The sequence below is a fragment of the Pavona decussata genome, unplaced genomic scaffold (genome assembly GCF_977016875.1).
Source record: "Pavona decussata unplaced genomic scaffold, jaPavDecu1.1 SCAFFOLD_59, whole genome shotgun sequence".
NCBI lineage: Eukaryota > Metazoa > Cnidaria > Anthozoa > Scleractinia > Agariciidae > Pavona > Pavona decussata.
The window spans coordinates 1,085,054-1,098,370 of record NW_028145481.1 but is presented as its reverse complement, the minus strand read 5'-3'; the positions used below and the strand labels follow the sequence as shown (position 1 = coordinate 1,098,370).

At 39.1% G+C, this 13,317-nt stretch overlaps 1 protein-coding gene across 2 annotated transcripts; it reads right to left on the bottom strand.

Moving 5' to 3' along the window:
* Positions 1-3,575: 3,575 nt before the first annotated feature.
* LOC146479320 (uncharacterized) lies at positions 3,576-11,132 on the bottom strand. Of its 2 annotated transcripts, none has more exons than XM_085110838.1 (5): positions 9,585-11,132; positions 8,271-8,624; positions 6,164-6,326; positions 5,490-5,613; positions 3,576-4,748 (listed from the first exon to the last, which is right to left on the bottom strand). In XM_085110838.1, exons 1-5 carry the CDS (start codon positions 10,952-10,954, stop codon positions 4,558-4,560), a joined length of 2,202 nt encoding a protein of 733 aa, XP_084966964.1. In that variant the 5' UTR covers positions 10,955-11,132; the 3' UTR covers positions 3,576-4,557. The 2 variants fall into 2 exon arrangements, with proteins under 2 accessions (XP_084966964.1, XP_084966965.1); XM_085110839.1 differs by having other exon boundaries at positions 6,164-6,323.
* Positions 11,133-13,317: the final 2,185 nt, after the last annotated feature.

The window sequence follows — 13,317 nt, the reverse complement described above, 5'->3', positions numbered from 1 at the left end:
TGAACCTTGTGAACGACCAAGAATATTAAAAAAAAAAAAAACAGAATCTGATTGAAGACGGAAAAATACATTCCAGGCTGTAAGCGTTCTATTAAATTTTGTTTTTCTTAGCTCTAAATCTTCAAATCTATTTGTACTGCAAGATTATGGTTTTTAGTGTAATGGGCTTAGTAGACTGAGTCGAAGATTTTCAAAAGGAAGTCATTATGGGCAGAGAAAATACTTTTTTGGCTGTTAATATAGTTCAAACTGCTAATTATAAGATGCTTGTTACAAAAGAAATCAGTGCTTCCTCTACTACAAGTCTGAGCCGGCTTCTTTGGCACTCACTGATAATCGTGCGTGAATAACTACACGCGAGCCGTGAGTGGCACAAAAGTAGCTACCGTCAGTGCACCAATGCACGCAAACACTTCCTTGTACCTCTCTATTCTCGATTGAATGTCACCCGAGAGAACCAAAAAGGAGCCAGTTTCACAGTGTAATTACCCATTAAAATCGCTTGCATCGCGCGCCATTCGCTCACAAAACAGTCTACCTCCACTGGCTAATGCCGAATTTATTGCCGGAAAAGATTTAATAGCGTTCAAAATGGCTTCAATTTTCTTGAGACGTTCATGATATTTATTGTAAACAATAATTTGAATAATTGAATTGGACACACACCAGCACGACTAGGGATTATAACATCATTTCCTGACTGAAAAACCTTCTAGACAGATTATCGAAAAATGAGACAAATAGTTTGTCCAAGAATGTTGTGTGGAGACGTGGCTTAAGCCGGTCTCCAACCACGCCTCTGCATATAGTGGCTATGCCGTGCCGATGACCCCTAACAAGGGGGGAAACAGCTCTTCATTGCTGTCCAAGGATATTCATGGGTAATACTATAAAACCATGATGAAATTTTGTCCCCTCTTAGTCTTTGGTTTACTTACTGAATTTCTTGCTAGTGTAGAATTCAATTTCCTTTGTGAGGTTTGCCACCCGAGGAAAAATTTACGAACGCGTCTATTCTGTATTAAAGCCTTGAATACGTTAACCGCTCTTCCTTTCTATTCCTAAAACCAGTAGCTACGTCCTTTTCTCGATGGATAGGATGGTGGGATAACTTTGTTATCAGTAACAGCTAGTAGTAACCGTAATAGGTTTACAGGTTTCACTGGCTTCGGAATAATCTACAGGACTTCACTTTGTTTTCCTAATTTTAATTTATATATTTTAATGTGATTGTATTTAATTAGCACATCAGGACTTCGGTCTAGCCAATTCACTTTTAACCTGCATTGTTAAATGAAGATGAATGTATGTATCATATTCGGCAGGCAAGACTGACAATACCACGCAAGGGCTTATCCTCCAACGAACCCAGACCATAAGCCGTAATTGCTTCTGATTTAAATAATAATGCTGGCTTATCATTCGATCTTTATTGTTTGCTTTCCTCTGCTACCTTTCCAATAAACACAGTCGGTCAGTAGCAACAAGGGGCAAAAGATTGCGAGGAGAAAATCCTAAATGTATTTTTCAAATGCCCGACATTTCTTCAACAGTAATACACTTTATTGATCGGTATGGAAGTTAGAGCCAGAGATAAATAGAGGAAAGTAACACACAATGAAAGTAAATTAATGATGATTTCTTCGCTAAATAGTTGTGCGTTGAAGTTTTTTTTAATATAATTTTACAATGTAGTCGCAACGCTGGTTTCATTTTCAGAAAGTTAGGGGCTTTTTCTAACACTGATTTTACACTAATAGTTATTAGATTTCTACGGGTTTTCGAAGTGAAAGATCCCAAATTTCTACCTAAAATTTGGGGTAATGTTTGAGGTGAGATTTTAGTCCTTATAGCCGGTAGTCATTGTGTTAGAGGGTTGGTTGTGCGGACAAATTTTTCAATTGAAAAATCGAAAAAACGATGGGCGCACTTCTCCGTCGAGAAGGAAAACGAGTCTGCTATTTCTATCAGCGTTTGCTCTACTCCCATTGATGACTAAAAGATTCGAGCTCAAAAGTAAAAAAAAAAAAAAGATTCGAGCTTTTTTATAATAAAGTTCCTATTGAAAAATCATATCAGTTATTAATAATATTGACTGTAGCTCTTTCCTGGAAGACTCGCTGAACTGAAAGAGCTTAAGGACGCAGTTATCGGAGTATTGCGGCATTTTTCATTGGCTTATTATTTGTAATAATCTCGATCACATGACGCTATTGGACAGCAAGTTCAGGTGCGGCATCATATCAGAATGCAAAGCCAAACACAACGCCTATTCCCGGAAGTTTAGCTGCCTAACTCCGAAAGCTTTGAAATCAGAATGGCTCGGCTAACACTGCTAAGAGAAAACAGCCATCTTCCACTTGAAGGTTGGAGTTACTGGATTTGGGCTATGGCACCCAGTAATACCATGAGGAAAGGCACTAAACCACGTAGACACGGCGAAGTCGGTACAATGAATCCAAGAATACTGGCTGCTTTAAATGAAGTCAACCCTAGAGTTCGTATTCGTAACCTCTGTGGAGTGTACGAATGGAGAGCAACTGTGGCCTTCGGTTGGGAACCTCGCGTAGTTTACGTTGGCAGCACTCGTAATCTTCAGAACAGAATTTATGGGTACTGCGAGAAAGGCAATCATAAATCAGCTCTCGTAGATGATGCTTTGAGAAGAGGATACGAACTGTGGGTTCGTTTTAAACCTGCCGAGAACGAGGAGCAAGCTAGACGCATGGAAAACGAGCTATTGGCTATGTATAATTACGCCTGGAATGTAAGAAGAAATGCGCTGAGGAGCATACTGCCTTAGTAACTCAGTGGTAACCAAGGAACTGACCACCAATGACAGAAACGTTGTTTGAGGATTGAACTAGTTTTTGAACTCTTCTTTGAGTTTGTTTTTGTATCTCCGTATTTAATTAAACAACAACCCAACTTTTAAACTACAAGAGTAAAAGTTTTATTGAACTGACCCTAGTATTGTGTTGATCGATACCGTTTCTATCGCTATATACACCAAAAATTTGTACGTTGCTAAGTTCTTTTAAGAACAAATTTAGGCATTAAATTTCGCGGATGTGTAGACTGCACTAAACAAAGTAAAAGTTTTCTTCAATTCCTGTTTCGTGTTTTTATTTATTGTTAAATAGCGTCAGGTACCGGGGCAGACTGCGCTGTGAGATACAATTTGAAGAATTCTAAGAAATCACTGAATGAATATCAAGATTACCAAAAACGATGAGTCCCTTGAAGTTTATTATCAAAATTCCTAATACAGTAAAAACCCTCATATAAGAACCTAAATTTTTCCAGGTCAGCCTGAAAAGGTTCTTATATATTTGGTGTCTACTGAGCATACGGGCTATTTAGGTTCTTAAATAGGTTCTTATTTTCTCAAGAGGAAAAGGTGATTGTTACTTGCCCAACGACAAATTCAACATGAGTGTGACCCTCCCTTATGTATAATAAACATCATTATGTCTAATAATATGACTACATACTAAGCAAATACAAACTTTGCTCTAGGTCCTCTGATTTATTTCACTTTCTTTAACTTGTTTCAACTTTTAGACTCAACAGGTTCTTAAATTATTATAATGGGGTTGAAATGCTAAAATTTTAGCCTGCAGGTTCTAAATCCAATTGATTCTTACAAGCAGTATTTAACTGTATTCAGTTTTGCATTAGGCGAACATGAAGTACTGAGCATGCCACAACGTTTATACGTAAAAAGATGCACTGGTTCTGGTTGGGAATCAAATCATTTAGCTTTTACTTAGTGTTAACAAACGCCAAGGCTTATCGATTGTTTTACTTCAGTGCTCTACCAGAACGACTATACTGTGAAGCTTCTTGTTATATTTTCTGGGATTTTTCCCTGGAAAACTGAGAGACTGCTTAAGGATGCAATTCAGCCGAAATACCATTACAATATTTTATTGGCTAATTGTTTTGGTAGAATAGGCATTGTTTGAAAGGTACATCTTTTACAATTTCTTGGAACTGAACTCTTGCAGCGGGATAGCTTTTAAATTAATAAATAGGTTACAATGACGCACTCTTTTGAAAATCAAACAGGCATGAAAAAAAGAACTGTTTTGTTCATCTAGCAGGAGTGCTAATGTAAATAAAGGCCTTAGGACTTTTGCTCAAACGGTCAATAAGCGCTGTCTACAATGTTTTGCCAGTGTAGTATACGCAATGATTTTTTTATCGTTTCATGTCACACCCGCGGCTGTTGATAGGTGATTCCACGAGCCACGCTTTGCCCTACATTACAATAACAATAAGCCGTCCCAGAGTTATTTCATCCCCTTTGTTTTAATCTCCAGCTGTCTTTCCAAGAAACCACTTCCTATTTGCAGATTCTGAGAAAGTCATCCGGAAAACTATGAACGGTCCAGTTGAGTGTGTGGTAGCCTGAAAGAGTAAACGTCTTTTTCGGGTTTTGTTTAATTCTCCTTGGGTGAAACAAAATTCGTCTGCTCTCTGAGGCTAAGCGTACGATATTGTTTACAGAACAGAACAGAGACGTTTTACAGGTGATACACAAAAATATTTTTGCTACACGCTGTTGTCCCACATTCCATCTTTGGAGTGGTAAAAGTGATAAAATCCGGGCATGCGTAATCTTTCAACTTCTAAGCCGATAGACAGTACCCTGTCAATCATTTCCCAGTCTTCTCCACCCCACTTGTGCTGGAAGTCCTCAACGTTCATTCCTCCGAATCGGTCCCAGTCTGACTTGAAAATACCTGCAAGTTAACAAAGAATACAACAACACGAACAAATAAATCATCTGAGCATTCCAGCAGATTATTTTACACGATAGATTTTCGAAAGCAAAGCGTTTTTAGTTTTGAATGAACATTGTCTGTTTTTCTCAAGGCTCACGGTTTGAGTGAAACCGGCATCCTTTTAAAAGTTAAGCGAAAACGTTACGACAATTGCAATATTATGTTTTTGTTTAACTTTCGTCTTTGTCGCACATCCTGTCGATATTCTGATGAGCTACGAAACCACAAAATTTGTAAAAAATGCCATTTTATTACTAGAACGCAGACCTCCATTGTTATTTAAGTCGCTTGCTCGGTCGGTTTGGCGGAGTAATCGGTTTCGTTTTTTACCATGTTTACATGTACACAACTTCGCCTCTTACTCGGTTGAAAAATAACCTTGCAAAAGAATTCCCATCAACCACCTCACGTTAATTCAAAAACGTCTGTTTCATACATAATTCAACGTTGATGTTAGATATCGTCATGAACAATGTCAACAAAAGTTCTTCTGGTAAAATAAACAAGTGACAATAGCAAGTGGGAAAAAAATCTAGCGAAGAAGGAAAACATTGCTGCATTACGTAGTTCACCATTTCAATCCTAAGCTCGCTTTCTTCAACAAACTCTAAGCCGTCTGGTCAAACAGATAGGCATGAAAAACACCGTATTCATTACGCTTATATTTTTTGAAAAGAAAACTATTGAAGAGTGACTTACTAAATATCCCGAAGCCAAAGGTTTCCCAGAAGCCTTTGGGTTGTGTTGTACTGGTCAGCGGTCTGCCACAGAAAGTTAATCGGAAGAGAACTGGAGTAAACGTCATTCTTCCTTCGATAGTGTGCTGAGGATGTGAGAGAAAACAAACGACCAGAAGCTGGCAATTTCGTGTTTAAATACAGAATAATACGAACATAAGTAAGGAAACAGTCATGCTACAATCTTGGACGGAATAAAAAAAGAAATTAAACCCCCCTCGCCCTAAAATCAATGATGAATTCGCGCGAAAAACAAAACGGGCCAATTTTCCATCATTAAAATGGGGGGGGGGGGGGGGGGTTGTGGAGGGGGGAGGGGTGGTCTTAATTTTTCATTTCAACTGTCCAAGATTATAGCTCGCATCAACTCTCGTCAATTCTCGTCGACTGCCGTCAACTTTCTTCACTTGTCATTCACACTTCGTTAACTCCTGTCAACTGTCGTTCGCTCTTCGTCAACTCTCGTCAATTCTCTTCGATAGCCGAAAATTGTCGTCGACGTTCTCTTCATTCCTGTCAGTTCTCGTCAACTTTTATCGACTTTCTAGTTTTGACGAGGGCTCAAGGGACATCATAATATTGTACCTTCAATTTTCTACTGGAAGGAACTAAGTAAGCTATGGTAAACTCGGTTACCTTTCTGACAGCACTGAACAGATTTGTCGGCGTGAGGAGGTGAAGGTCATACAGCAAAACAATGCTATGTGGATCACTAATGGTTCTGACCGCTGACTGGATGGCTTCAGTCTTGTGAAACGCACCAGAACGCTTCAAAACTCTGTAGTTTGTCAGGGAACTTCTGTGGAAAAACAAGGCGAAGGTTATCTTACAACTTCCGGTTAAGTTAGTAGTAACATAATTAAATAGAAGAAAGATCCTCGCAGTTAGTACGCAACTTAAAGTGCCCCTAACCCTTCAATTTGTTTTCTTTTGGTAGATTTCCATATCTTTGAAGAACTCATTTTCGAAAAATTTTTTGAGAAATATTGAATCCTTTTGTTTTTACAAGCGCTAGAAGTGAAGGCAGTCTTGTCGATATTTTCACCTATCGTTCGCATTAGTCCCCCACTCGGCCAAATAGGGAGCGTGACGTAAGAAAAGGACATCGTGCAAAAATATCCGAAGATTCGCGGTAATGCTTCAATTGTAAACAGAGAAAATGGTTGGAAAATGTGTGGTTTTTGGATGCAGCAACTCTCGAAATATAGAGAAAGGAATCAGCATACATAAGATTCCTTCTGATAACGATCCGAGGCCTTTTCTTACGTCACAGCGAAGAAAGTGTCGCTTCTCATTGGCTCGTTCCTAATGTGCCCACGAGACAAAAATTTGTCCAGCGGGGCTTAAAGCGCGCAAATTGAAATTTAAAAATTTCAGTAACTTTAAGCGCTCGTAAAAAAGAAAGGATTCAATATTTCTGAAAAAAAATTTCGAAAATGAGTTCTTCACAGAAATGGAAATCTACCAAAAGAAAACAAATTGAAGGGTTAGGGGCACTTTAAGCAGTTGCGAAAAGAAAGCCTGAAAGCTTTTCATCCGTATATTCACATTCATTTGTTCATCCATCACGGATATATTACGAACTCACAATATGACCAGCTCCCAGTTGGCTTGATAGCTCAGTTGGTAGAGCACTGCACCGGCATCGCAAAGGTCATGGAGTCAAATCCCGTTCAAGCCTGAATTTTTTTTCAGGCTTTCTTTTCATAACTACTTAAGTTGAGTACTAACTGCCAGGATCTTTCTTCTATTTGATCTTTCTGGCATCCGCAGTTCAAAATATTTACTTCATATATTTACATTCATTTCGTAACATAATGTTAGGAAGGAAAATTGATTCGACCCATGATATGTCGTGGGCAAGGGAGAACACCAGGAAAACCCTGAGTGTATAACTAGTAGGATTGATATTATAATAAATATCGAAAAGTGTCAGCAATGTTGAAAAAAATAAGAACTTTTTTAAAAAGACGTTTCGGGTATATAACCCTTATTCAGTGTGGAAGAAGGGTTATATACCCAAAACGTTTGTCTTTTTAAAAAAATTTCTGACACTTTTCGATATTTATTATAATATCAATCCTACCAGTTATACAAGTGCAAGTGTCACGCGTCACTAACGAACTTTCCGTAACCTCTGAGTGTACTTGATGGACTGTTTCCCTGGATGCGTGTGTGGGAAGAAGAGAACGGACATGTGTGGTGTAACCTGGCGAGCTCTCCACAAGAGGCAGCCTGACTATGCCAACAACGGGGAGTAAATACATAGCATAAACAGTCAAAAATGTTGAAACGGGCGGTTTTTAATAAATAGAGAGAGGCCTCTAGAGAGAGATCAAAGATTAGCACTGGGTTTGGTGAGATGTCAAGTACAAACAATAACACGTAGACGATAGAGATCATACTGCTCACTTCCACATTTTCCTTTATCAAGTTTGATTTCAGTTGGTTTAATAAATGTAAACTTAATTCCGGAGTGCTTGGACAGTGAAGGTAAGAAATTACTGCGCTACTCAGGACGACAGAAACGTAGTCATGGTGGTTTAATCAGGTTCACCAAAGGTGGTCGTTTATATTATTGATTACAATATCGCATCGTACTGAACCTAACTATTGGCTCAACAAGAACAATCCTGTTAAGAGAGGGTCTACTTCGTAAGTATAGTATTCAGGGTATGAAGATTGGAAAGGTTTAAAAGGTTTCTTTTCTCGGATATGAAGATTTGCTTACTTAGATACTTACTCATGCAAAGCTTTTTCGACATCCAGGTCCTGGTTGCCGTAATCCACTATGATGATATTCACGTGACCGTCACGTGTCTCTGCGCAAATCCGGGACATTTCGTTGATAAAGTGTTGTGCCCAACCTCCCTGGTTTTTCACGGTCAAAATCACGTTTACTGTCACGTTCCTCTGCCACGTGATTCCCTTTGGTTTGAAGAGGCTTGAGCTGTTATGGAATTTATACACAAATTCAGACAGCTTCACGATCTTGTTTTGAGCCTGGTCTCGGAACACGAGCTCGAAAAGATATCGATTACCTCGGGAGGCATCCTGGTTCTTCTCGATATTAACGATAGCTTTTAAGGCGTATTTTCTGAAAACAGAGAGTAAAGATTTAGTTGAGTTGCACCGGGTTTTTACAGCTAATATACGGTTAGTATGGAACATTTAAACACATGACGGAAATTTACAATTTGCAAGAGCTGATGATATACGCTTTCTAGAATGATTTAATTTAATTTCTTGAATGATTTTAACTTGTTCTCAACACATGCAGGACACTTGATCTGACTTGTACTAGCATTCGGACAGTGCTGCCACAAGCGGTGGATTAAAAGAATATCTGCTATCATCCGAAGCCTGAGAGTGATTTCTTGACTTCCTGCATAGTTATTTATTTATTTTCTTCTTCTTTTTCATTACTTATTCGGTTACTTTACTTACTTATGTTTGCTTATTTCCATGTACGCTCGCTAACTAAGATTAATTTAAATGTAGATATCCTTTTGTTTAGTAAGAGATCAGGTGTGTAAACACTTTTTAACCCCATAAGTTTTCGTTTTCACACCTCCACATTCCTTTCTTCATAATTCCTGTTCTTAGTGTTTAATTAATATGTGGAAATAAAGAAACTGGAAACTTGATCAAGACTAATATCTCGGTTCAGGCAGGCTCCTTTTTTGCGAGAGATTTTTGGTTGGAGGAGGGACATCCTTCTATATATCTGAAACGTTTTCAGTCCTCCATCTTTCTTGCACTGGGAGCCCATCTCGTTTTACCCTGGGACCCCCACTTTACATGAAGTTCTGAATGGGCCGCTGTTCACTTTGTTTCTATGAAAACAACAATGCGTATTGTCTCATTAAACAGCAGCCAAGGTTAAAACGACGATGACAAATATGTATCGTAGCCAGAGAAACGAACCGCTTTCTCTTGACTTCCAGATGTTTGAACTTCGGTGTCAAGTCAAGTCAAGTCAAGTCAAATCAAAGGAAAGGGGTGGGGGGAAGCGCTCAAAATAATCGACAAGGAAACTTCCTACTAGTACTCTTACCCTGGATAACCCTGATTAAGTTTCTTCACAAACGTCTGTACAAGGGCAAACACTTCATGTTCGCTTAGAAAGCCATTTCCTGCGCAATCTTTTTTCTGTTTGTTTCCGATGCATATGAACTCTTTTGCTCCATCATCCGGGAAAACAGAACTAAAATGTGTTTTCCAGACTCCCTCAAATCGCTTCAACGTTTGTTTCATGGCGTAAGTTGGCTCGTAAGAACAACTTGGCAGAATGGAAAGAAGCTCATTTGACATGTCCAAAATTTGCTCAAAATTACTTTTGTCGTATTGAGTTTCCATGTCAAAATCCTTTCCAAAGAGAATTGAAAATTCATCTGGCAGTTTGGTTTTTCTTTTTGGAATTTCAATTCCTTCATAGTCTTCATCATCCTCGCCAGCGTCCGAATCGTTGATTTCTGTATCAATGACGCTGCGGGGTTTCTGAAGTAAATTATTTTGTTTTGCGGTCGATGCCGGGTAAATCAAATGTGAAGGCTGGTCATTCAATACAGGCGAGAGAAACATTTCAGAAACCTCCGTAAACCTTTCACTTCCGGGAACTTTCCATGTGACGTTCACGTGATCCCGACGCATCATCCCACCGTTCATCACGTGAAGTACGTCAAAGAAATATTTCTGGCCCTGCTCAAGATACAGCTCTCTCGATGTTTGGCCAATAGGCTTTAACAAGGAATTCTTTCCACTTTCTTTTGCAACTTTTGCCATTAGCTCAACATCTTGGGCGCTTTGTTTCACGCCGAGCCAGAACTCGGCAAATACATGTGCATCTAAGTGAAATATGTAATATCCCGTGCGCGGTGGATGAAGGTATCCCATGATTCTTTGCCCGTACCAGGTTCCCAGGGGACCAGAGTTTATGGTGTGACGTAGCAAACGCTGTTTTGGTAAAGTTGGAAAAAGGGGATACTGTCTTAAACTGTTTACTTTTGGGCAACATAATCCTCTCCATATATGAACATTAACGCCTCTCTTTTGAGTAGAATTCCACAAATTATTACTAGTCATTCCCATGCTACCCGTTTTGGTTAAATGAGTCGCTGGGTTGGTTTCAAAACTTGTTTGTTTTGCCGTTTTAACGAAATCCTCTGCTTGAACATACCTGTCACTCGAAAGTCTTGCCCAGTTTTTTCCTCCATCAATTTTACCAGCTAGAGGACTGAGCACTACTTTATTTGTCGTTTCTTGTTCTTTCCAATTTTGAATCCTTGGAACTGGCTCAAGATGGAATCCATTTGGCTTGATTCGTTGAAGGATCGGGGCAGAAATTAGTATGAGGATTAAAACAAAAAGCCATCGGGGAACAAAAAGCTTAAGCTTGCCAATCCAGCGACGAGTTTTTCTTAGCATCTAGAAATAACGTCGATTTGTTAAGTTACCAAATTTACCATCCTAACGGAAAGAACGCCAGCTTCTCCTTCCTGGACCGGTGGTTCAAATTTATGCTTAATAATAAGTTACCTCTGTTTGTCGTCAACCACGGCAGGCTTGATTCGAGCTCAACATGGCTGATTTCAAGGTCGTAGACTACAACCGACCAAGCTAAATCCGGTACCAGTAAAAACCGAAACAGCCATTTGTTGTCGAGTGTGCTACCTGCCAGTGGAAATCACGACGAATGAAACACGTGATACCACAATCTTTGCGTAATTTCCAAGTTTATTTCAATAGGTTGTAACAACTTTGTTGTAAGGCTCAAATTTTGTAACTTTTGAATGATACTGTTTTGCGACATTAAGATTAGTTTTGAAGAATTACTTTAATCCTTCCTTCGGCTGTGAAGATACCAAAAAAGGTTTGAACAAATTTTCATATATATCCGGCACTTTCTTTAAATTTGTACTGTTAAGGACATTTCCAAGTGATAGGGTATAGAGAAGCAATAAACTGAGGGCAAAGTTAACGCAACCTATATGTGGTTAGATTTGTAAGAATGCGTGCGCATTCTTGTATGACCAATCTCGTCCCCAGAGCCCGCGCGCGTTTTAGGCCAGCGGTGGCCACACGTCCACGAGCTCTGGGCTAATCAGAAACCGGAAGCAAGGATCCTTTTTCCGGTTTAAAGGGGGAATACTGCTGACTGAGAGGAAGACAGCCTCTGGTAAAGAGCATCAAAGGCCAAGAAAACGAGTGAAAAAGGCGACAACCTCCATTTGTCCCGTTTGCCAGTGATTGTCATTCATGTGAGACTTCCTTGAAAACAAAACAACCAAAACAAAGGCTGCGTAAAATCTGGGTTTGTCGACGATTTGCCTCTCTCAACCGCGACAAATTCATTTTGCACATTGTCAGGTCGTTTTAGAAAACCAAACATTTTCCATAGGCAGGGGTAAAAAAAACATATATAGGCTATGGCGATTAGAAACCATTTGTTGTACTATACTCATTTGGAATTAAATTAAGCTTGTTTTCGCTTGTAAAATGTAGTTTTTAAAACTTTAAAATGGGGGTGAATATACGCAGACCACGCAGTATGAGATAGCCAAGTTTTCTCATGACACCACGGTAAAGTTAATAGCGAAACGAAAATAGAGCCTGGTCGGAGGTTATATAAGCTTTAACCTAATTAACTAAAACAGGGTAAAGATTTTCAAACAACATTCGAGAAACTTCAGCAAGATATCGTTCCTAGCCTGATTGCCGTCGACGACAAATACCAACAAATGTTTACAAACGTAAGCTTAATTTTTTCCGCCGTAAAATTTACAAACGATAGGTTTCACAAGATCAGCTTTTGCTTACCCAGATACCATGATGCCAGAATAAATACAATAAAATAACAGAAGTTCATTTAATAACAAGCCACAAATTTGTAAACGTTCAACCAAAATAACCAGCAACTTGAAAATCTAAGCCGTATCAGAAAGAGCGGCAATTTTTTTTTCAATTCACACACTCGGTGCAAGCTTAAGAAACTCACCCTGAAAAAAAAAAAAATTACCTGCACTCGATGTACTTTATCAGTCCTATAAGCTGTAAACTTACAAAGCTCACAAATGAACTGTTGTGTAAAGAGTGACAACGATCGCTATTCCAAGCGTTAATATTTTTGTCTTTCTGTCCGTCCGCTTTCTGAACCACTTTTTGTGCCACACGTTCTTGAATACTCCGCTTTTAAAGCATTGGTAACAAAGGCCGTTGGTTTTCCTTGTTCAAGTTCAATTATGTTTCTGCTGGGCTGCTGATACAATATCTGTTCCTGTTCAACAAAGTAATCTTCAATAAATTCTGCTCCAGTCAGATCAACTCGCAGACTCCGCGGTGCCTAATGGATTACAAGTTTGCTTCTTTCAGTTCCTTTAACAGTACGAGAAAGGCTGTTAAACTCTTATCTGCTTTAGACAATGTTGAGAACGATTTTAAACGGCCAGCATTGACTATGAACCGCATTTCAGAGTCGATAATTATAGGAGTTTTTCCGAAAATTGTCAGGTCCATCGTTAACCTCGACCGACGCAAGTGTCATACTGTCATTCAGCTTTGTCAAACGCTGCAACATATCGCAAAGGTTTTCGCGCCTTTTCCGTTTAGTCATGTGATTTGACTTGCTATCTTTTTCGTGTATACTCACTGCAAAAAATAAGAAGCGTATGAAAATTTAGTTGCATTTTGATTCTATCGCGGTTTTTGCTTTGATATCTTTGACAGTCTATTTCTTTTCTTGTTTTGAAACCTCCGATTCAAAGACGCTTCCGGTAAAATGTAATATCCAA